Here is a 22,335-nt window from a genome sequence, read left to right as displayed (position 1 = left end):
AAAACCCAGTGAGAACGAAAAATGCTTGTTTTCACAACCTATAGCTTCAGTTACATAGTAGTATATGAACCATGTAATTTAAAAAGACATTGTCATTATAATGCATTTTAAACTATATGAATCATAATGTGATTTTGCAGGAATTATAATCAGAAATACTACCCATTAAATGTCCTTTGAACCAATGGGATCATTCATGGACCAGTGTTGCCAAATCTGCAGTTTTCCCTACTTTAAGACTGGTTGTTTTTCATGTCCGTGGGTTGAAGCGACCCCAGATAACAAATATTTTGATTTCTCACCACACCGGCACTTGAAACGAAATGGATAAGTCAAATTCATTAATATTACACCATTTTAATATTATTAAAAACACATACCGAGTTACTGAAACTGTAATGACGTAACATCTGATGAACTTTCTGACCTCTTTGAGAGTGAAAGTTCTGAAAACAAACCTCAGCTCATATGACATGTCACTCGCTAATGAACTACATTCATGCTTAATTTCCTCTTTGTTTCTTTTTTTTAGCATGTTATGCAAAGAACTTCGGACCCAAAGGATTTGGATACGGTCAAGGAGCAGGAGCTCTGGTCCACGCTCAATGATAGTACTTTTCTTTACTGTTATTCAAGAGGTTGTTACTATTATTTCAAAAGAAGAAAATAATTTTGTTATATTTTCATGACAATTAACAGGGCTCGACAGCACGAGCATGTCACTCGCATTTGCAATTAAAAATAGATTGAATATGTTCTGATTCTTTATGATTGTTTGGTAACACTTTACCATAAGGTTCCATTAGTTAACATTAGTTCATTAATTAGCATTAACTAGCAATGAAAAATTCTTCTAAAGCATATATTAATCCTGGTTAATGTTAATTTAATTTACTAATACATTATTATAATCAAAAGTTGCATCTGTTAATATTATTTAATGGACCTGAGCTGACATAAACGAACAATAAACAGTTGTATTTTTGTTAACGTTAATGTAGTTATTGCTCATTGTTAGTAAAATAATGCATTAACTAATGGGACCTTATCGTAAAATGTTACTTGTAAATGTATCCTTGTATCCCTTTATTATGGTAAAAAAAACATTTGATCAATTTGCATTGCAAATTCTCATTCCATAATGTAAAAACATTGATATTTAAATTGTTTTATATTAAATACTTTATATTATAAATTATTTTATATAATTTTTAAAAAAATCAAAATTACTTTATTACAGTAATGAGAATTTGTGAAAATGTCACAATCCCAATTTTTATTAATAAAAAGTCCTAAAAATAAGGTTAATTTTCTTTATTCAAGATATTTTTTTTCCACCCTTTACATGGTGTTAATTGTTCATAAGTTTATTAATATAATTTGTTTAAAAATCAATGAATTAAGTATTTAATAAAAAAAAAAAAAAACTGAAAATAAGGACAAAAAAGCCCTAAAAATAAGGTTAATTTCCTTTATGCAAAATATTTTTTTCACCTTTTACTGGGTATTAATAGTTCATAGAGTAGTACATTTTACAAGCATCTAAACATGTTTAATGTGAAATAAACACTTGTTTTCAGTGCACTTTTCTTTTGTAGTGCAGTCATATTGAAAACTACTGCACAGACCGTACATCTTTGAATGTTTTATTAATAAAGCCATTAAAATTGAACCATGCCCAATAAGTTACATCTGAAGCAGAGTAGGGTGACGTCCTGATCTCAGCTGAGGCACTGGAGATGAGCATGTGCTTTTCACATGGTGGGAAAACAGCCGGCCAAACCGTAAAGGCATAGGAACAATAATATGTGAGTATCTTCTCTAAAAACAGTGTCACATGTATGAATGACCGTTACTGTGCCTAATCCGAATATTACAGTATGGGGGGCCCAAATCGACTGCGTCCATGAGTGATGACGTCAACACAACGTGCCCCTCTTGAGTTACAGCGTTTCTTACGTCTACTTCTCTGGCATTTACAATTTGTACATCCAGTGGTACAACAAACCCAGCAATGAAACATACAAAAGAAACCCTTTAGGTTGGATATTAATCAACAAGAATGGGACATTCAGATATAATACAAGTGGCCGCAGGGACACGCAATAACGATACACACATTGGGTTTAAAATGTAAAAACAAACAAACAAAAGGATAAAAAAACCCAGTTGCAAATACTGAACATTCACTATTTACAGATGGGGCGTCTCTGGGATGGGATGGCAGGTTGATGATCACTATGATAAGAGCCCCAGGTCCAGGCTTTACACATGCAGTGGAGACTTGCAAGGTCAAAGGTCTATACACAGCAGTGCCAGACGCCACTAAAAGCTACAGTCATACACTTGGATAATAGTCGATTTTTTTTTTTTCCTTCTGCTTTTTGGTAAGATAAAAAAAAATTAGGAGCAGCTTCAACTAACAGACAAAATAAAAAAACAAACAAAAGTCACTCACAGAATAATGAATCTAGTTCATTTATGTACAGATGCACATTCTTTACATCAGTTCGTCCTGTCAGCTGTTGCTGCTGCGATGACATCGCCACACCAACAGGAAGAGGAAATGGAGGAGAGCAAAAGGGGGAGGAGCTTCCTCTTTACGTAAACGTGAAGATCCCTTGGCGATGTTGGGAAAGCGAGTTTGTTTCTTCAGTAACAATGAACAACAAAACAAACAAAAAAAAAAGATCAGTGCATTGCTTTAGGCAGACAAATGTCATCGCCGCCACAAAAAAAAAAAAAAAAAATTAAAAAATCTGCCGTGATAAACGTATCTTCCATTAAGTTCGTACAGCTACTCAATGGCTTTTCAACAGCATTTCAACTTTAAATGTATTCACTTCCTAAAACTACACATACATAATAAATATAGAGGTTCACATACAAGCGTATTATTTCTTGTAAATTCGGAGGGCATCTGGGTGAATCCCATAAACCCGTCGAGAGCGTGTCCAGGTCACATTTCAACCCAAAATCAAATATAATTTAATGAAACTGAAGACCGTTCTGCACCGTAACATTGTTTTGATAGAAATTCAGCACATTTCTCCCGCAGTGCTCATTACCGTAATGCATCCAGCCATTTTTTGTTATAATTCTCATTGTAATACAGTATTTTTGTTTTATAGTAAACAATGTAATACAATTATTTAAAAAAAAAAAAACAATTAGCATAATTTAAAAGCAGTATAATATAAATAATTTGATATTTAAATAATTACAGTAATGAGGAGGAGGTTTCTGTGCATTACGGTAATGAGAATTAAGGGGGAAAATGGTTTCTGCGCATTACGGTAATGAGAATTAAGGGGGAAAATGGTTTCTGCGTATTACGGTAATGAGAATTAAGGGGGAAAATGGTTTCTGCGTATTACGATAATGAGAATTAAGGGGGAAAATGGTTTTTGCGTATTACGGTAATGAGAATTAAGGGAGAAAATGTTTAATTGTCATGAAAACTAAATTATAATGCCAAAAACTATTAAACAGGCTTCATTTTCTTTAAGCAAAATACATTTCTCATTTTTTTGGGGGGGGGGATTTTAGGGTGAAATATAACCCAGGTTCGTGTTCTCGACACGTTTCGCAGGATTCTCCCACCTAGACTATTAAACATGCTGCAAATGTACATATATGCTGAAAAGACATGTAAAATGACTGCAATTCTTTGAAAAATACTACATAAATAGGTTAAAATAAATATGTTGTAAGTCACATTATTTAAAGAGGGCTTCTCTCTAGTCATATGAATGTTTTTAGTCTATATGATGCATATCAAACCAACAGAACATTCATACAGAATCATGATCGGAAAAATCAAGGCAGCTTAAAGGAATCGTTCACCTAAAAAGGAAAAGTTCTGTCATCGTTTACTCATCGTCATGTCATGTTCCAAACCTGTATGCATATATTTTTTTTTTTTGTGGAGAAATTTTGAAAAATCATCCCGCAGCTCTTTTCACTTTCACTGTATGGAAAAGAGCAGCGTGAACATTCTTTCGAAACATTTCCTTTTGCGTTCCATGTAAGAAAGAAAGTTCAAAGAGACACGAAAGTGAGCAAATAATGACAAAATTCGCAGAACTCCTCAAAACCACAAACGGCACAGCGGCTGCTAAGCTAATTCTCATTCCTACCCAAACTTCCAACCAATGAAGATCTGATATCACTAAAAAAGGGTCACAGGACGAAAACAAAAAGTAAAACGAACGCAAGTTGATGTGCGAAAGAAACCACAAACGTCTCTGCTGACCAATCAAGGAGAGTTTGTTGTACTGCATACACTTCAGAAACCATTAAACTCCTCCTCTTCCTGTTCCTCACATCCCTGCGTCTCAAAGTGCTGTCTATGGCAGGGGGGCGGGTGGAGTTGGTGACTGTAACCAATAACAGCATGCGTATCCTGACTGGGTGAGGTTTGCAGTCTCAGTGAAGGAGATGGTCCCGGTGAGCAGCACTTCCTCAGGAAAACCTCTCCCCTCTCCTCCCTCTCGCTCCGTCTTCTCTAACGCTCTGTCGCTCCTTCACCGCGCTACACCAGCTGGTATCCCGAGCCGGACGTCTGATCGTACTCTATTGTGTACTGGGAGGTCCAGTCTATCACCACGGGCCGCAGCAGACCACAGCAGCGCAGCTCAAAGAAATCTATGAGGTTCCTCATACAGCCGTGACTGCAGGTGAAAAACAGAGGAGCAACGTTAGTACAGGGAATCATACAGTTAAAGGGATAGTTCACCCAAAAATGAAAATTCTGTCACCATCATAATGTTTCAAACCTGTATCAATTTCTTTCTTCTGCTGAACACAGAAGATGTTTTGAAAAATGCCTGTAACCAAAAAGCTGATGGGCCCCATTGACTTCCATAGTATTTTTTATTTTATTTTCCATACTATGAAAGTCAATGGGGCCCATCAACTGTTTGGTTACAGACATTCTTCAAAATACTACTTTTGTGTTCAACAGAAGAAAGAAATTCATAGAGGTTTAGAACAACTTGAGGGCGAGTAAATGATGACAGAATTTTCATTTTTGGGCGAACTATCCCTTTAACACTGTGTTCAATGCTGTACAGATAAACTGTTCTCAGCTAAACCTGAAATGAGTTTTAAGGACTCACTTGAATGGGCTCTCGATGGACGTGGCTGTAACTTTAAAGTGCTTATATCTTCTTGCGTTCATTCGCTCGTTTGTAGTGATGCCCAGAACAGCGATCTATCAAGAGACAGTCAAACAAATACAGCAACATCCACATCAAACCACAAATACACACAAAATCTGTTCAATATATGAATAAAATGGGACCATAAGGTATGTTATAGGATTTCACGTCAAGATAGCACTTATTATGCCTAAAGCCCAAAGTATACTTAATTTTTTTTGTGGGTACACTAGCGTACGTGTACATTTGAACGCGTAGCCTTTCGATGTATACTCCATTTGATAGTGTGTGCTCTATAGTTTTCAAAGTTGTCCAGTGTCTGCGCATTTTTAAGACTGATAAAAATGTCTCTGGATTCTTTTAAACTAAAGTTATGTCTATCTCATAACCCCCTCACAGAAGTGCTTGTCAAATAAGGTGTGCTGTTGTTGCAGTCTCCGCTATTTTGTTGTTGTTCGTCTCTTTAGTTTAGATTTATATAGTAAAACACCGGCCCAGGCCAGTGCTGCCATCTTGTGGAACAACTGATTTGTGCATAACAAATTGGGTGGCGCACGTACAGTACACATGCACTATCCTGGTGACGAAATTTGCATCGCGTGCACTTTACGCGGACCCTTGCGAACGTGTAAAAACCAAAGTATACTTTGGGCTTAATGATGCCTAAACTTGAGCGTATCTCACCTGGTAGAGCTGGCACATGATGAGCACAGCGACCCACATGAAGTGAAACACACTGTTGAGAAACATCCAGAACATCCACGGCGAGCAGGTGGCGATCTGCGTGATGTAGTTCCAAAAGCCATCTTTAGTGTAGCTGGTAGCACAGTGAATACTCCAGTCTGCAGAAACAGTGACATAAATTCATCAATATTATAAATCTGTATGCTGCTAATGTGAAATCAATAGTATAAGCAATTGAAAGTTATTTAGCGTCATGTTGTTCATACGAAACTGTGAGAACTCAATTGTACTTACAGCAAATGCATCCATATATCATCCAGCAGATCATACACAACAGGAAGAATAAGTAGCCCATAAAGTAACGGTGGTTTCCACTTCCTGCCCACAAACAATGAGGAAAAAAAAAACAGACAAAGGAAAGAGTCATACATTCCCTTTCTTATTCTGCCTTTGACTCAAATTAGTACAAGAAGAAATATGAGGTGTATATTACGGGATGCAAAAAATGGTCTTTTCTTGAAAATCAATAGAGAATTCCCTGGCAGAACATTCAAGCAATCTCTGACTTCTCATATTAATGTCAGGCATGTGAGGTTGGCGAAGGCCGGTGGAGAAAATGATGGAAGATTTGCCCTTGGAAAACTCACCTACGCAGTTGCCAACCCAAGGGCAGTGGTGATCAAACTTGGCGATGCATCGATTGCACACGGCGCAGTGTTTCGATCTGATGGGCTTCCGTATCTGTGGAGTACAGGCGTTAAAATGAGTGTTTTATGTGCGGGCACCTCAATGGAAACTGCAATGCAAATCAGACTGTTGGGTTATCAGCCAGCCAACGCTCGAGGAGACGACTGGTGCTGAATGTGTTTAAGCAGTTGGAAAAGTCATAATTACCAAACAGGTGCTGCAGAATATGCTGAGATCCAGACAGCCTGTTTCTGCCAATTCAACTATAGTCTAAAGAGAGATAAGAGAAAAGCAGAGCAAGAAAATGTAAGTGATGCTTTCTTGTGCATAAATCAAAGATGTTCTGAATGGCTGTTTACCAGCCCAAGATGAACTTTAAAACTGCTGAACGCATTTGCAATTTGAGATTTTACCTTTTTCTTCTGCTCCTCAGATGCTTTGATGATGCCGGGGTCGGACTTCCAGGATTTGCCAAAGTTGTAGAAGAGAGCCAGGCTATTGAGCAGGAAGGGCAGGTGAATGGTGACGAATGGGAGATGTGTGAAGGGTTAAGGAAGTTTCATTTTAAGGGGTGGTTGATTATGATTTCACTTGTTTAACTTTAGCTAGTGTGTAATGTTGCTGTTTGAGCATAAACAACATCTGCAAAGTTACGACGCTCAAAGTTCAATGCAAAGGGAGATATTTTCTTTTACAGAAATCGCTTTAAGGACTACAACGAGCTTCTTCCCGGGCTGGTGACATCACAAACCCCAAAATTCACATAAACCCCGCCCCTGAGAACACGCAACAAAGGGGGTGAGGCCATGTTGGGCTGCTTTAGTTGTTCAACTCCACAACAACTACATACATTTTTTTTTATGTAGTTTTATTACATTGTGAAAAGTGGCATTATAGGTCCCCTTTAATATAAAACAACAGGACAATTTTGGGCCAATGAATTCCCAGGATCATTTCTAAATGATAAAAGTAAAAAAAAAAAAAAAAATAAATAATAATAATCAAACTGATTAGAATGAATCATTCACACTAATTTGCAAACGGTTTCAAATGATTACACAAAAAGAACCTATTCAAAAGAATGATTTAGTCACAAATCTGAAGACAAAAGCTGAACGTGGGAATAATAACTAGTAGTCAGTCAATCTAACTTGTGATGCTTTTAAGACATGCAAATTCAAGATTCTTCCAAGAAATGTCGCAATATATTTCAAGGAAATTACTTTCTCTTATAGAAAACAACAATCTGACAAATTACTTTTGAATTGAGACTGAAAGTTCCGTGGAATTCTGAGCTGCAGCATTTCAATGAATTATTCCATCAAAAAAGTAACATTTTCTGTTTGATATCTGAAATGTAACATGAGTGCCTCCATCAACCAGAGACAATTAAAGGACATACTGTCTACAAAGACACCCACAAATGCAGAAAATCTGTTTCTCCTGTAAGCGGGTCGGTGGTTTAGTTGAGCTGAGCTGCACACGGACAATTACAGCAGGAAAAAAAGCTCAATCCTCAGAGGAGATGCTCTATTGTTGGATGATAAATAGGAAAACGGATCCACCCAGAGCTCCAGATCTGATTTTTAGCTGCAGGGTTTGAGTGCATTGTTTCTATTCCTGAGCCCTGGAGAAGCACCTGGACACATGGCAGTTCTGTGCCCACTAAACATCACTCCACAGCCTCCAATTACAGCACAGAGCCACACAAACCACATTTCAGCAGCTTCACTCGACAAACAGATCCAGACATTAGTCACGACTCGAGTGGTTTGTTCAAAAGAGGAGGAAATGCTTCAGCTTTGGGAAGATATCCTATTTTCCCACTGTTTGACAGCAGCATAAACATAGAAATTCAACATGTGTCATTCCCAGACAAGAACTCTGCTTTCTTGTGTTTGTACTAGGTCTCTCTCACACCGCAGTGGGCGTCATGAACAGAATCTTATATCACAGTATGAGTAATTATATATCACAGTGACCATTTATAGCACAATATAGTTATTTTTGCTGGGAAATTCAACAAAAAAATGGTTTATTTATATTAAATAACCACGTAGAAATGCCAATTTTTTGGACATTCCAGTAAAATAAATACTTCAAAAGCCCTTCATCTAATTTTGATTATTATTACTTCTTGATAAAATTGATGGACACAAACCAAATGAACTGCAATATTTTGCAAAACTTTTTTGTTTTTTGTCTCTCTCATTTAAACAACAAATCAATGGATATATCTAGCAGATATATGGTGTAGCAGAATCTCAAACTGACGACACATTTCTACCATTGCACACTATATCAAGCCGCCCAGCCCTCCTCTCACCCACACAATAACACTTCAGGTGTCAATTTCACTACACTTATTGTGTGCGTCACTCCTGATTCCATGGAAAAATATCCATATCCATGTCAAATCTGTCAAAGATAATGCATCTGCCCAGAGTTTTACAGAATAAAGCATCAACATAACTTGAAACAAATCAGTTCCAGAAATCATGTTGGCTTCAGTAAACCGTGGGCGAATGAGGGATATTTTCATCTCAGTTTATGTTGTTTCATAAAGTGCGAACGGATAAAAACATTCAGACACTGAAGCGTACTGCTAAACTTCCCATTAGGTCCGTCACACCTAGTGAATGTTTAAACAAAGATCTCATGAGCTTCTCTACCAGATTCAGACCTTTCAACATTAAAAAGTGAGATATTGCCATATAAACTGGGTCAATTCAGTAACTCAGATTTAAGTTTTGTGCTGGGAAAACAACAAAGACAGAAAGAAAGAAAAGATATTTTCAGAGATAGATGTTTGGTTTTGGTTGTATCTAGATAACATGAATGAATTACTTAAAAAAAAAAATAAAAATAAAAAAAATAAAAAATGGTTTAAATGAAGAATGATTCAATGACTCACTCATAAAGACTTCACTATTGGATGAATCTGTGTTTTTTAACAAATCTCTTGAATGAATGATTCAATGACAAATACATTTTTAACAGTCACTTGTTGCCACCTACTGGTGTAACAATGTAATTGATACAATCTTTATCTGAAGCATCAAGTTACTCTCAAAAGGTGATTTACTGTATTTTGATCACTACCGTAGACATCAATGTTTATATCCAAAATATAAACTTTTATCTCAGTACTTCTGTGATAATTTGAATTATTCTAACAGAAATATTGATATTGTGTGGTTGAAATACCTGCTTCACATGACAACTGCTCTCTCTGGATCAGCAGCAGCGCCAACGCAGATTTGAAATTTTGCTATGATCGCACTTGTCAAAAGTTTAATAGACAAATAGGAGAATAGTTGTCATTTAGGAATAAGATTGCATTGATGTTTTAATCAAGATCGCGATTAATCGTGCCGCTTTAATAGACATAAATGGATGCTTATGTGAGTCACACAGGATAATAGTGATTTTTTTTTTTAAATGCAATATTCCGATTAAGTGGATTGAATCAGCTTAAGTGGGCTGCATCAATTCCATATTATGATCATCAAACTGTCAGCACAGGAAGTGAAGTAAAACTGATTGAGAAATTGAAAAGGATATCGTTCCAGAACCAATAAAACCAGGTGATGTACATCCAGAACTTAGTGGCCATATAGATGCCCAGAGGAAGAGCGCTATGCATGGAGTGATCAAAGAAAGACCTAGAAAAAGAGATCAAATGTTAGTGATGATGCTCCACACTCACATCAGAATCCATTAAAAGCCTGAGCATCACCACAGATGGGTATAACGGCGTGCGTGTCATACTTGGAAAGAAACTGCACGACGAGCCACACCGCTGCATACATCACACCCTTGATGAGCCAAGAGTCAATGTCCAGATCGGCGATAAATCCCACCAACCAAATCACCAGGAACGGAGTTCCCAACATCACCTTCTGTCTGAACTCCTGCAAACACACACAGAAGTCAAAATCTGGGGCCAGGTTCACAAAAATCTTACAAAAAGGTTAACTTAAAGGGATAGTTCACCCAAAAATGAAATTTCTGTCATTACTCACCCTTTTGTCATTTCAAACCTGTAAGACCTTTGTTCATCTTCGGAACACAAATTTTTGATGAAATCCGAGAGGATTTTTATCTCTCATAGAAAGCAACATAATTACCACATTCAAGATCCAGAAAAGTAGTAAAGACATCGTTAAAATAGTCAACATAACTACAGTGGTTCAACCTTTGTTTTGTTTTTGCGCACAAAAAGTATTCTTGTCGATTCATAACATTAAGGTTGAACCACTGTAGTCACGTGGACTATTTTAACGATGTCTTTACTACTTTTCTGGACCTTTAATGTGGTAATTTTGTTGCTTTCCATGGGGATAAAAAAAAAAACCTCTCGGATTTCATCAAAAATATCTTAACTTGTGTTCCGAAGATGAATGAAGGTCTTACGGATGTGGAACAAGTAATTAATGACAGAAATTTTATTTTTGGATGAACTAACCCTTTAACATTTGTTTAAATTCATCAAACATCTTATCTTTGTGTATTCAAGACAAGTTAGAGGTTATCCTAACTTTAAGAGGTTATTTACGATAATTTTTTTAACTGATTGCCAAATCTTTCAGTTGGTTTACCTTGTCCATTTTGAGTCGTTTCAGGTACGAGGGGCTGTCGTAACCTTTGGCCTGTCTGGCCTCCTGCAGATGATTTATCATCCACACATTTTTCCTCTGTTTGGCCAGATCCAGCGGCGTCTCCCCCTGCCACCGACAAATATTATCAGATGCCATGTACACACATCATTTCAGTGTGTGCTGGTGTGGCCGTCTGGACTTTACCTTGATGTTCTGTGCATCGACGTTAGCATTGGCCTCCAGCAGCAGGCTGATGACCGTAGTGTTTCCGGCCAGTACCGCCCAGTGCAGAGCCGTGTTCTTATGATATTTATCACCCAGATTCACTGACACGTTAAACGTCAGTAACAGCCGTGTCGGGTCAACACTACGGCAAAACGCAGGAGATCACACCTATTAGCTTAACATTTCACAATGGAAAAAGAAAACATTTCCTTTCACAATACACACACACCTGTGCGTCCGATAAGCTGCCCACATCAAAGGAGTCATGCCATTCTGATCCATCATATCCACATCCTGGAGGTCGACAAAAAAAAAAAAAAAAAAGACTTAAAAGTAAGATCAGGCTGAGATCAAATGCAATGGCTTCATGTAATATCTTTCCTAGAGGTCAAACTGCTGTGAATGGAAATGTCATAAACGCCCCCTGCAGGCTGAAATGGACTAAGCAAGACAAAAGTAAACTAGGCTTTTAAATATTTCTGCTCCAAAACTGTATTTAATAATTACATAAATATTTATAGGCCTACTTTAAACTGTATAAAACTGTGCATACGTAATGAACAGATTGTGTTGATACTAGTAAAATCTATATATTGAATAATGTGTGTTAAATAATGTTCTTAGTTTTTCCTTCCTGTGACGGGTTGACCCAGACAGAAGCTAAAAGAGTTTACATTGAATAAAATGCCAGATTCATTTTATTTTATCACCAAAATACCAATAACCAGAAGGAAAAAAACACTTTCTGCATAATACAGGACTTTTAATTATAAACAACACCGGGACTCTTGTTTTGAAATGTCTATGCTTTACTATTGCTGGATGTTGACTCAAAAGGTTGCGGGAGATAAAATAAACACACTAATATCCATTTAGGATTTTTAAGACTTTTTATGACCTCAAATTTCATAAAACTGATTTTTTAGGGGACTTCATTTGCACACATGCTCCTAAATTATTTCATACACATCTATTTTTAGTCACAAATGCGAGTGAAATGGTCACTCTGTCGAGCCCTGGATGAGACATTTTGTTGGTTGCTTGGTTTCTATTTTAATCATGTTTTCCTTGGTAGCTCCACCTACATTGAAATCTCACTGGCTCAAAATAGCAACAAATTAAACAAAGGTATTCTGACAGCTTTTGTTTTGATGAGACCAGCGCCACACAGAATGTTTTATGAGGGGGCTTTACTTAAACAAGCGTACCTGTCCCTTGGCAATGAGGTAAGCCACAATGGAGGTGTGTCCAAACTGAGCGGCCAGATGCACACAACTGCAACCCTCCCCGTCGATGAGAGATGGATCAGCGCCGTACTTCATTAACTGCACCACCATGGAGAGATGGCCCTGTCTGAATGAGAGAGAGTAGACGAGAGCGGTCATTCACAGACCCCGTGCTTTTACAATGTGCATTAATAAAACATCACACACGCACTAAACACACACAGTATTGGCATACTTACACTATTTTTGCACAGTACGCATTTAATACCTGCATGAACTACCAAATTTGATGACATCTGCAGTATACAACAGATCACATGGTTATACTGTTTTGTATAAATATATTTTTATAGTATTTATTAATATTTTGCATTAGCTTTCATTTTTATATTTTTAGTTAAATTTAATTTCTAGTTTAATTTATAGCAATTTTGTTATGTGTATCTATATAGCTTTAAATTTTACTTCAGTTTTAGTTTTTGTAATTTTAGTAGTTCAACTTAAAGGGTTCCCACTACAAGCTACCACGTTTTCACTAAAAAAAAAGTTCATAAAGAGATTGTAAAACATACATGAATTGAGCGGCTTAATCCAAATTTTCTGAAGAGACTCGATTGCTTTATTTGATGAACAGATTTAATTTAGGTTTTATTCACATATAAACATACATTGATCAGCAAACATACACTGAAGCTCAACCGTACTTGCGTAACACCGGAATGAACCTCATTGGTTCTTGTGGAAGCTCAAACGTGTGGCGTAACACTCAAGAATGAACCTCATTGGTTCTTGTGGAAGCTCAAACGTGTGGCGTAACACTCAAGAATGAACCTCATTGGTTCTCGCATGTTAAGCAAACATGCTTGAGGTTCCATTAACCACAACTGATGTGTGCATTTTGAAGCATCAAAGTAAGTTGCATAGACTGTCAGTGGATGGACAGAAAGCTCTAGTATTTCATCAAAAAGATCTTCATTTGTGTTTCAAAGATGAACAAAAGTCTTAGGGGTTTTTTATCTTCTTGACCCATAAAGCAGAGACATTTTAACAGAAATTATCCCGATTTATTTCCAAAATGGCAACTGGATGGCACTCACCGAATTAAACATGCAACACATATGAGGCCATCTAACAACATTTTAGTGTATTAATTCACTGTCATGCAAATAGTAAGCAGTATACAGTATATACTGGGCTTTCTGCAATAAATCACCTTGTAGCCCAGTGTAGTGGTGTCGAGTTGAGATCTCCTCCCAGTTGGTCGACTATGGCACCTTTAGATATGTAATGCCTGTGAAGAGCAGACAAACAGCATTCAGGAAACGAGTCAACATCTGAAGTGAGACATCTAGGGTTTATTATACAGTTAAATGTCAGTTGCAAAAGAGAGCAGTGTAAAATGAATGACAACAACAGAGCAGGTGCTCATTAAGAGGAGGATCTGCACACACACACACACACAACCCTGTAATGGAAATTTCAAACTGGCCGTGTTTCTTTGCTCGTCTGAATGCTGACAGAGTCATAACTCTATCTATTCCTCTGTGTATGTGGTGTCTTAATAACAAGAGGGAAAAAACTAGCTAGGAAAATCATCAGATCCAGGAGAGGAAGGGGAATGTGTATGAAATAAACAAGTAAGACACAGATAGATACGTACTTGACCAAGTCTAAGCGGTTGTTAATTGCCGCCCAATGCAGGAGTGTGACATTTTCTTTATCCGGCTGACGCACGTCATATCCGGCCTCCACCAGCTCGCGGCAGCGCTCGAATATGCCATACCTGAGCACACAAACAGCTCAAATTACACACAAGCACTACAGAAACATCCCTGAACAAACACAAAAACAACAGTGTCAAATGTACAGTGTTTTGTGTTCACTCACAATACCGAAACTGGACAGAACCATGCAGCTCAATTGACCTCTCTTTGATGATATTTTAAATATCTAGTATTTAATATGTTTCTGGGTCTTTGCGTGGGTAGATGTGTGTGTGTGTAGACTCACTGGGTGGCTTTGACGATGTCCCAAGTGCTGTAGTCATCCACGTGGCTCTTGCGGCTAACGCTCTCATTGTAGCCATGGCTGTAGTGACTCTGGGGTTTAATTTCCTGTGGGAGAGAAACACAGTCAGTTCACCTCGATCACCTCTAGAGCGAACGGATAGAAGGATGAGTGATGGATGCGACGCGTCTTACATACGATCAGTCTCCATGGTGACATCTGAGATATCTCACTCTCAAACACACACACACACACTGCTGAAATAAAACTGAAAGGTGCTTTTAAAGGGGCCGTATCATGGAAAACAGGATTTTATTGCTCTGTCTAAGTAGGAGTTTGATGTGCTGCTGTGTGACAATGCAAATTGGAGTAGAAACATAATTCTGTTATTAAAAAGTTGATATAAAAACTTAGATCGCGTGAATGTTTGAATCGTGATTTAACGATTAATCGTGCAGCTCTACTATCAGCATATTAACAGCATACATTTACATATCAACCCTTTTTCAGTTCATGCGGAGGTTAGCTCATCATAACAAATGCTATTTATGCATCATCTCAACAGCACAGCAGCAAAAACAGTCAGTTTAATACTAAGGATCAGCAAGAAGGCAGAAAATGGTGTGTTTCTGACCAGTTTTGGTTTAAGAAACTTTGTCTAACATAATTAGACTAATAAACCCCTTGGACTGCATGTGCTGCTGGTGCTCACAGGTCAGGGGGAGGGTGTTTGATGACCAACAGATGTCCAGAAGCTTCAGCTCTATTGATTGGTGGGGAGGGTCTCTGTCTATTGTATTAAAGGCCCAGGGGATGCTGATGTCCGATAAAACCCCCCAAAATGACCCGAGCCATTTTGACCTGAACCTCTATCTTTTTAACCTTTATACCAAACCCTTTTCAGGGTAGTGTTTCCAAAAATTTTTTTTTTTCTTTCAGAAAACCTGTATTTATTTATAAATACAGGTATAATACAGGTATATATATTATATATATATATATATATATATTATTTATATACCACTGCAGCCTTGCCCTTTGTATGTTCATTTATTTAATATACTTCATAATTTCAGCTTTTTAGCCCCGATTTCAGCTGATTACCCCCCAAAATTAACATAGAAAATGCAAATGCAAAAATAAAATGTGAAAAAATGTATATAAATCATAGGAAAAATCCAGAATATAATAATATTAGACTAGTCATTACTCTCCAGAAAAACACAGTTTGCCATTTACACACCAGAAAATTCAGTTAGATGTGCACTGTGTACATTTTACACAGTAAAATGAGATGCATTCTAGCAAAAGCTTGAAACAGATGCAAAGGGCAAACAGAAAACACCCACAGAACACAGGGGAGTCCTGGCAAACACACCGAGCTCCCTCTGTGTGTGCGTGTGTGCGTGTGTGTGTGTGTATAATGCCAGGCCAGCAGAGATGAGACACAAGCACACACAGGCCACAGAGACTCACATATAAAGATGAACTGGCAAACACAGTATGCATTCATAATCAGTAGCATTTAATCCTTAAAATCAAAGTCTCGTATATGGAGCACTTCAATTCATTAGTAAAGAGTAAACAGCTGGACAGAGTAACACAGGTCAGTAATGAAGCCGAGTGATGCTTTATCAGTACAATTATGCTTCAGACAAGAACCTGCACACTTGCAGCCACAAACACTAAATATGAAGCCCTGTCACTCCATGTGGGTCTGTAATTATCATCTTCAGAAACACCAGAAAATCAGTCAAACTGTATTCAGTCTCTGTATTGAAGGCCGATCTGTCTAGCACTCATATTATAAACACAAAGATTCAGCGAGCAGCCACACGACTCCACACGTCCAGAGAAAAGTCTAGTGAGATCATCACAATTACCCTACAGCAAAGCATGCAGAAGCAGAGAATCTGCATGAAGGCGATATACAAATTGACAGCTGAATCAAATCTTCATTTCTAAAAGGTCAATTAAATGAGTTGGTGTCATCCATCACAATATACAGTCACAACTCTGCTGAAATACTGCATGAAATACTGTACCAACAATGCAAAGCACTCAACAAATGAACCAGAAGCAATATCAACCATGAATTTTAACTTTTCCTCGACTCATAATTTAATTAAAAAGACAAATTTTTACAAAATATTATTAAAATCGCAATTTGCATTATGATAACTGGACACTACTCGCCAAAATAATATGCAATGTAGTAAAGTCATGTGAAAATGTTTGAAATGCATTACTGTTCACATTTAATGGTCAACCGATATGGGTTTTTGATGGCCAATGAAGGCTGATATATATGATATTTAGGGCTGCACAACGATTAATCGTTTGCAAAATAAAAGTCTGTGTTTACGTAATATTTGTGTGTGTTCTGTGTATAATAATTATGTATATATAAATACACACACATACACGTATAAATTTAAGAAAAATACGCATGTATAAATAAATATATTTATATATATTTTATATTACATATAAATATTTTATATATAAATCTAAAATGTTTCTTAAATATATATGTATGTGTGCATATTTATATATACATAATTATTATACACAGAACACACACATATTACGTAAACACAGACTTTTACTTTGCAAACGATTAATCTTTGTGCAGCCCTAAATATATTACAATATTTAATTTGAAAAACAATTGCTGAAATTTAGATGTATTTTAGATATTTACAAAATTATAAATAATTGTAAAATGAATCAATATGAAAAAAAAAGTTTGAACTTGACAAATAACTTTTTACATACTTTTTTTTTTTACATAAAAAACAATTTTACATACAGTACACAGTGACATATGACAAGAATATGACAATGTCAAACTGCATAATGCATATAGCGCAGAAGACAGAGTTTGAAATAAAGGATTTAAAGAAAACAGAAAAACTTATTGGCTTAGTTAAAAAAAATGCCAAATATCTGCTGATATATCAACCTTGCCGATCTATATCGATCGACCACTATTCGCATTATATTACACATATATATATATATATATATATATATATATATATATATATATATATATATATATATATATATATATATATATGGCAGTACAATATGCTATTACTTTCAAAACCATGGTAATAGTGAAATTTCAGCAGGGTAGACTGAACTGAGGAGCTCACAGCTAGCAGATGTGCACTTAATCCACATCTATTAGTCATTAGCATAGCATTAATGTTAATTCAGGTTATTAAAGTCCATTTTAGCTAACAGAGAAACAGATCTCATGAGCAATCCTGAGCTGAATGTCTCTACACACTGCACTTCCTTCTAATTCTCGGGGATCAATCTGAAAACACACTCAGATGTGTTACATCACATGTAGAATTAACAAACATGCCACCAGTTCAGACCACAGAGCGAAACTGATGAAACGAGCAGTTGGGAGATTTAGCATCACCGGCAGGCCTTTATAAAGTTGTTTCATTGTTTCATCAGAGCAGTTGGTCTAATTCAATACGGGCCTAATGTTCCTCCTGCCAGTGAGGAAACAAGCGTTTACAGCATCTGCGGGACCATGTGACACACACTGAGATGCTTGGCTTCCCATTTCTACAGGAAGACATTAAGATCCGGCTCTGGGGAGCTTGTGCTTTATCAACAACTTCTGTTAATTACGTTGCCATTTATATCTTTAGTTCATGTTGATGTCCATAATGACATGTCTGGACTGACCGTCAACAGCCATTAAGCAATTATATTCACACCGTCAAGGCAATGACACAGCTATGCATCACAGCAAAGGCCCGTTCACACCAAGGACGATAACTAGAAGATATAGTTTTAAAATCGTTCGAAATGTAAATGAATAGCACATCACAACTATAATGAATACAACACAGAGGAACAATATCATTGGAATCACTTTCAGAGCGATATTTCCCAGATTATGAACGACGAAAACATTGACAGAAAATCAGAATTCAAAAAGAGCTCGAGCATCTAAAGAGGCAGACGATGAAACTGCAGCGTGCTTAAAATAAACTGAACGCTATCGTCTGCTGGAGTTAGTCATCGTTCTCGGTGTGAACAGGCCTTAACTTGAAATGAATAATCTAACATGTTTATCTCAGGATTAACATAACCCAGGATTATTTTTTTATGTTTTAACCCAGAATTAGTAACTTGTTGTTTGTAGTGAGATTTCACACGCAAGTTTTACATATAAAACCATGAAATAAAACCCACAATGAAAAAACAGGAAACAACAGAAAAATTCAATGCCACAAAACTTGTTTTGTTGCACGCAAGCAACGACCTTTCCTCCAACAAGATGGCACACTTTTGACTACAGAACACACACACTTTCACTTTGACCTCAACATCTTTAGAGGAGACCTCAGGTCTGATGGGTGACGGTGGGGAACAGATGGCTGGCTCTTCACTATATATGACTGCCACCCACCCAGGTGACAAGGGCGCAGCGTCTGAAGAAAACTGGATCCTGTCGACGTTCCACTAGTTAACTGCATTGATTAACTAAAGACAAATGCACAAATTGTGTCTTTCATAGTAGAGGGGTTTCTTTCTGTCCTGGTGGGATTTTTAGTCCAATTACCGAGATATTTTTATATATTATTAGTTTTCGTTTTAATTTTAGTTCAAGTTTTAGTCATTTAGTTGTGATTTTTTTTTTAGTGTCTGACTCCGGTTTGAACAATGTAAGGCTGAACACCGTTACTGACAATCCTCATTTTGGCTGCGTGAGATTCTCCAGCTTTGTTGTTGTTGAGCAACCGAAGTACGAGCTGTTAAAGCTCCGCCCTCTTCTGGAAAGGGAGAGCAGAAGCTCATTTGCATTTAAAGGGACACACAAAAATGGTGTGTTTTTGCTCACACCCAAATAGGGGCAAATTTGACAAGCTATAATAAATGATCTGTGGGGTATTTTGAGCTGAAACTTCACAGACACATTCTGGGGACACCAGAGACTTATATTACATCTTGTAAAAGGGGTATTATAGATCCCCTTTAAATATGTCTATAGATTTTATTCATTTTTATTTCAGTTTTAGTTATTTCAGTAGATCAAGTTAAAATAAATGAAAATAAGAAATGTCTTGGCAACTAGCTGATATAAAATAAAGTTTAAGGTTTTTATTTCAAGTAACGTTTTTTTTGTGGTTTTAGTTTTGGTTAACACCGAGTCCTTCAGGTTTCACTTTACATTCCTCTTTTATTCTTCTTCTTCTTTTTTTTTTTCAGCAAAAAAGCAGCAGGAACAATGCTTCACTTTATAATATAACCTTTTGATGATGCATCACAAGCCAAATTTTGAGGACAACTAATCTATTTTCCTTCTCCCAAACAGCCACATGCAAAACACCATCTCTATCATGGTTTCATGTTCTAGCCACTAAACCAACCAGCTCATCCCCACTGAACAACAGGGCACAGACAGCAAACACACAAAAGATAACAATGACATCAGTAAATTTTGTAAAATAAGCATTCATTTCACTTCTGTTATTAAATTGTATTATGCCTTTGCAACCCTGCTCTACAGATATCAGCATAAGCCATTAAAAAAAAAAAAAAATACTGGTCAACCACTAATTAGCCTATAATATTAAAGGTAGGGTAGGCAATTTCAGAGAGGCTAGCAATAACAAGTTAGCTTCGAAAGCACCCTCCCTTCAGAGCGTCTCCAAAGCCACGACTCCTCCAAAACACATAAACGCACACACAGTCTGCAAAGCGTCACGAGAGACGGCATTAAATGACCTCATGTCTCAAAGCACATAACAGTACAATAATAATGAATGTAAACAACTTACAGAGCTCTTACCACCTGACTGCTGCAGATTCATTTCGGCATTGACAGTTTTGACATAGAAACGCATAATGTCACAGGTTGCATTCTTGTAATTACGGTTACGGCATGGCATGAACGCAGCATAGGCTTGTTGTTTTGGTTCTGGAGGAACTGTAAAAGGCAGCTGCTGTTTGTTTGCGGCGCTCGGTGACTGTGTTTACAACTCTGCATTGCCTTAAGGCTGATTTATTCTTCTGCGTCGGACCTACGCCGGTTTTCATTTATACTTCTGCGCCGTTGTCCGCGTTGACGTGCATGCAGACCACTAGTAGGCAGTGTCCACGGTCATGTTGAGTATCAAGGCAAAAGCCGAAGAAGAAGCAGTTAGTCATGTACGTTGTCAGAGACGCTTACAAATAGAAGCGTTAGAGAAGTGGCAAATAGGTAACGACTTTTGTTGCAGTATTCGGACTGAATGCAATGATTGGACAAACATATTTTGGTCCTGAGACTTCCACAGAAGATATATATGTTTTAATATTTAGACCAATTCTATTATTGATGGCTATCAGGATGTGAAGAGAGTTCCAACCAGTATAACAAAAACAAACAAATTGCCTACCCTACGTTTAATATATTATTTACATATATATATATATATATATATATGTATATATAGCTATAAACATTGCTTTCAATAAAAGAACAGCTCAGGTCTGCTGAGATCTTCCTTTCAGTCCAACAGGTCAGCTTGTGTTAGTATGACTGTAAGCCAACTGTGACGCTCCCATTCACGGAGACTACATGTGTGTGATCATGTGTATGGTCAGTCTGCCTGAGCATGAATAATTTACAGCAGGGGGTCCCATATGAGCAAGCTGTCTCGCTACACACACTAGTACAGGGTCCAAAAAAGGCAATGAATGAATGAATGAAAGAAACAAAAACTGTCAATTCATTATCATTAATTGCATTTTCAGGTGTCATGTTATGATTTAATAACTCTAATTAACCTCAGAGGAGATGTCCTACTATTGTACACATAAAACTATAGATCTTTATATGCAAGAACTTCCAATTATATTACCACTGAAGGTAGTGTGTTTTAAAATAACATGTTTCATCCTGCAAAAACTCCCTACTTCAACTCACCTGTCAAAGCAAAGTCGAAAACCAGTCATTATACAATCATGTAAATCAGCCATTGCAGCTCAAATAATAGCATTTATTCATAAATATATTTATGAAATTTGCGAGCCTGCAAATAACTCACAACAATGACAGCTCTGAAGCAAATCTGTCACATTTGCGAAACAACAAACACAGAAATGCAGTCAACAACAATCAGACAGACTCTTACAGTGCAGTAAAACCATTCTGATAAAATAATATGCCAAAATTAATCTTCAAATCTGAAGGTAAAAGAATGCAAATGATGATGATGTTTGTGAATGGTGTCTGTCATTTAGATGCAAACGCAGCACAACACACTATGAATACTTCTGTAATACCCTAATGTCATGTTTGTCATTGCACAATACGGACTAAAAACGCACCCCTGCCTTAGATCATGTGATTAGACGTGCGATTAAACGGAAAATACAAATAAAATCTATGAATATGAAAGGCTAACGTTAGCAGCAATGCTATTACGCAGCAGTGGGGGGGATTCAGTCCCTCTCCTTCATTGTGAGAAGTTAACGGTAGAAATAGCGTTTTACCGGACGTGAAATCACTTTAGCTTCATTTAGGATGGCTGATGTGCTGCAGCTGGATAAAGGCTGTGTTTTTTACCTCGGGATGGAGGATCGGGACGCAACCAGCTTCTTTCTCAAATTCATCCAGAGAGTCCGCCATCTTGCTGCTCGACCACGCGGAGCATCACGGGAAAAACATTTAGGGGGCGATAAACAGGAGATGCGCGCGCGCACGAGGAAGCACAGTGTGCG

The 22,335-nt window shown here is 37.2% G+C and overlaps 2 protein-coding genes across 2 annotated transcripts in view; one reads left to right on the top strand and one right to left on the bottom strand.

Annotated features, from left to right (window-relative positions):
• csrp2 (cysteine and glycine-rich protein 2) overlaps window positions 1-1,672 on the top strand; it is an 8,395-nt gene extending 6,723 nt beyond the window's left edge. The window contains exon 6 of the mRNA XM_051891095.1: window positions 533-1,672. Within this exon, the coding sequence (XP_051747055.1) occupies window positions 533-609 (77 nt within the window). The 3' untranslated portion in view covers window positions 610-1,672. The remainder of the gene's footprint in view (window positions 1-532) is intronic.
• On the bottom strand, window positions 1,633-22,335 carry zdhhc17 (zinc finger DHHC-type palmitoyltransferase 17). The gene is made up of 17 exons (XM_051891094.1): window positions 22,181-22,335; window positions 14,596-14,699; window positions 14,246-14,368; window positions 13,799-13,876; window positions 12,568-12,712; window positions 11,589-11,653; window positions 11,339-11,501; window positions 11,135-11,260; window positions 10,305-10,447; window positions 10,098-10,198; window positions 6,947-7,071; window positions 6,741-6,803; window positions 6,494-6,587; window positions 6,141-6,224; window positions 5,847-6,004; window positions 5,121-5,215; window positions 1,633-4,673 (listed from the first exon to the last, which is right to left on the bottom strand). The coding sequence occupies exons 1-17, from the start codon at window positions 22,241-22,243 to the stop codon at window positions 4,535-4,537; spliced, it is 1,869 nt and encodes a 622-aa protein (XP_051747054.1). The 5' UTR covers window positions 22,244-22,335; the 3' UTR covers window positions 1,633-4,534.

The sequence above is a fragment of the Ctenopharyngodon idella genome, chromosome 4 (genome assembly GCF_019924925.1).
Source record: "Ctenopharyngodon idella isolate HZGC_01 chromosome 4, HZGC01, whole genome shotgun sequence".
In the NCBI taxonomy this organism is placed as follows: domain Eukaryota; kingdom Metazoa; phylum Chordata; class Actinopteri; order Cypriniformes; family Xenocyprididae; genus Ctenopharyngodon; species Ctenopharyngodon idella.
The sequence above is the reverse complement of the archived record's forward strand: the minus strand, read 5'-3'. Positions and strand labels throughout refer to the sequence as shown.

Bases quoted from the DNA above. Each gene is read 5' to 3' on its own strand.
- zdhhc17 (XM_051891094.1), bottom strand. From the start codon at position 22,243: ATGGCGGACTCTCTGGATGAATTTGAGAAAGAAGCTGGTTGCGTCCCG. The intron at 10,199-10,304 runs GTATGACACGCA...CTCTTTTTCTAG, and splicing joins GTCGTGCAGTTTCTTTCCAA to GTCTTTCTTTGATCACTCCA. The intron at 6,005-6,140 runs GTAAGTACAATT...CTGTTTCTGCAG, and splicing joins GATATATGGATGCATTTGCT to ACTGGAGTATTCACTGTGCT.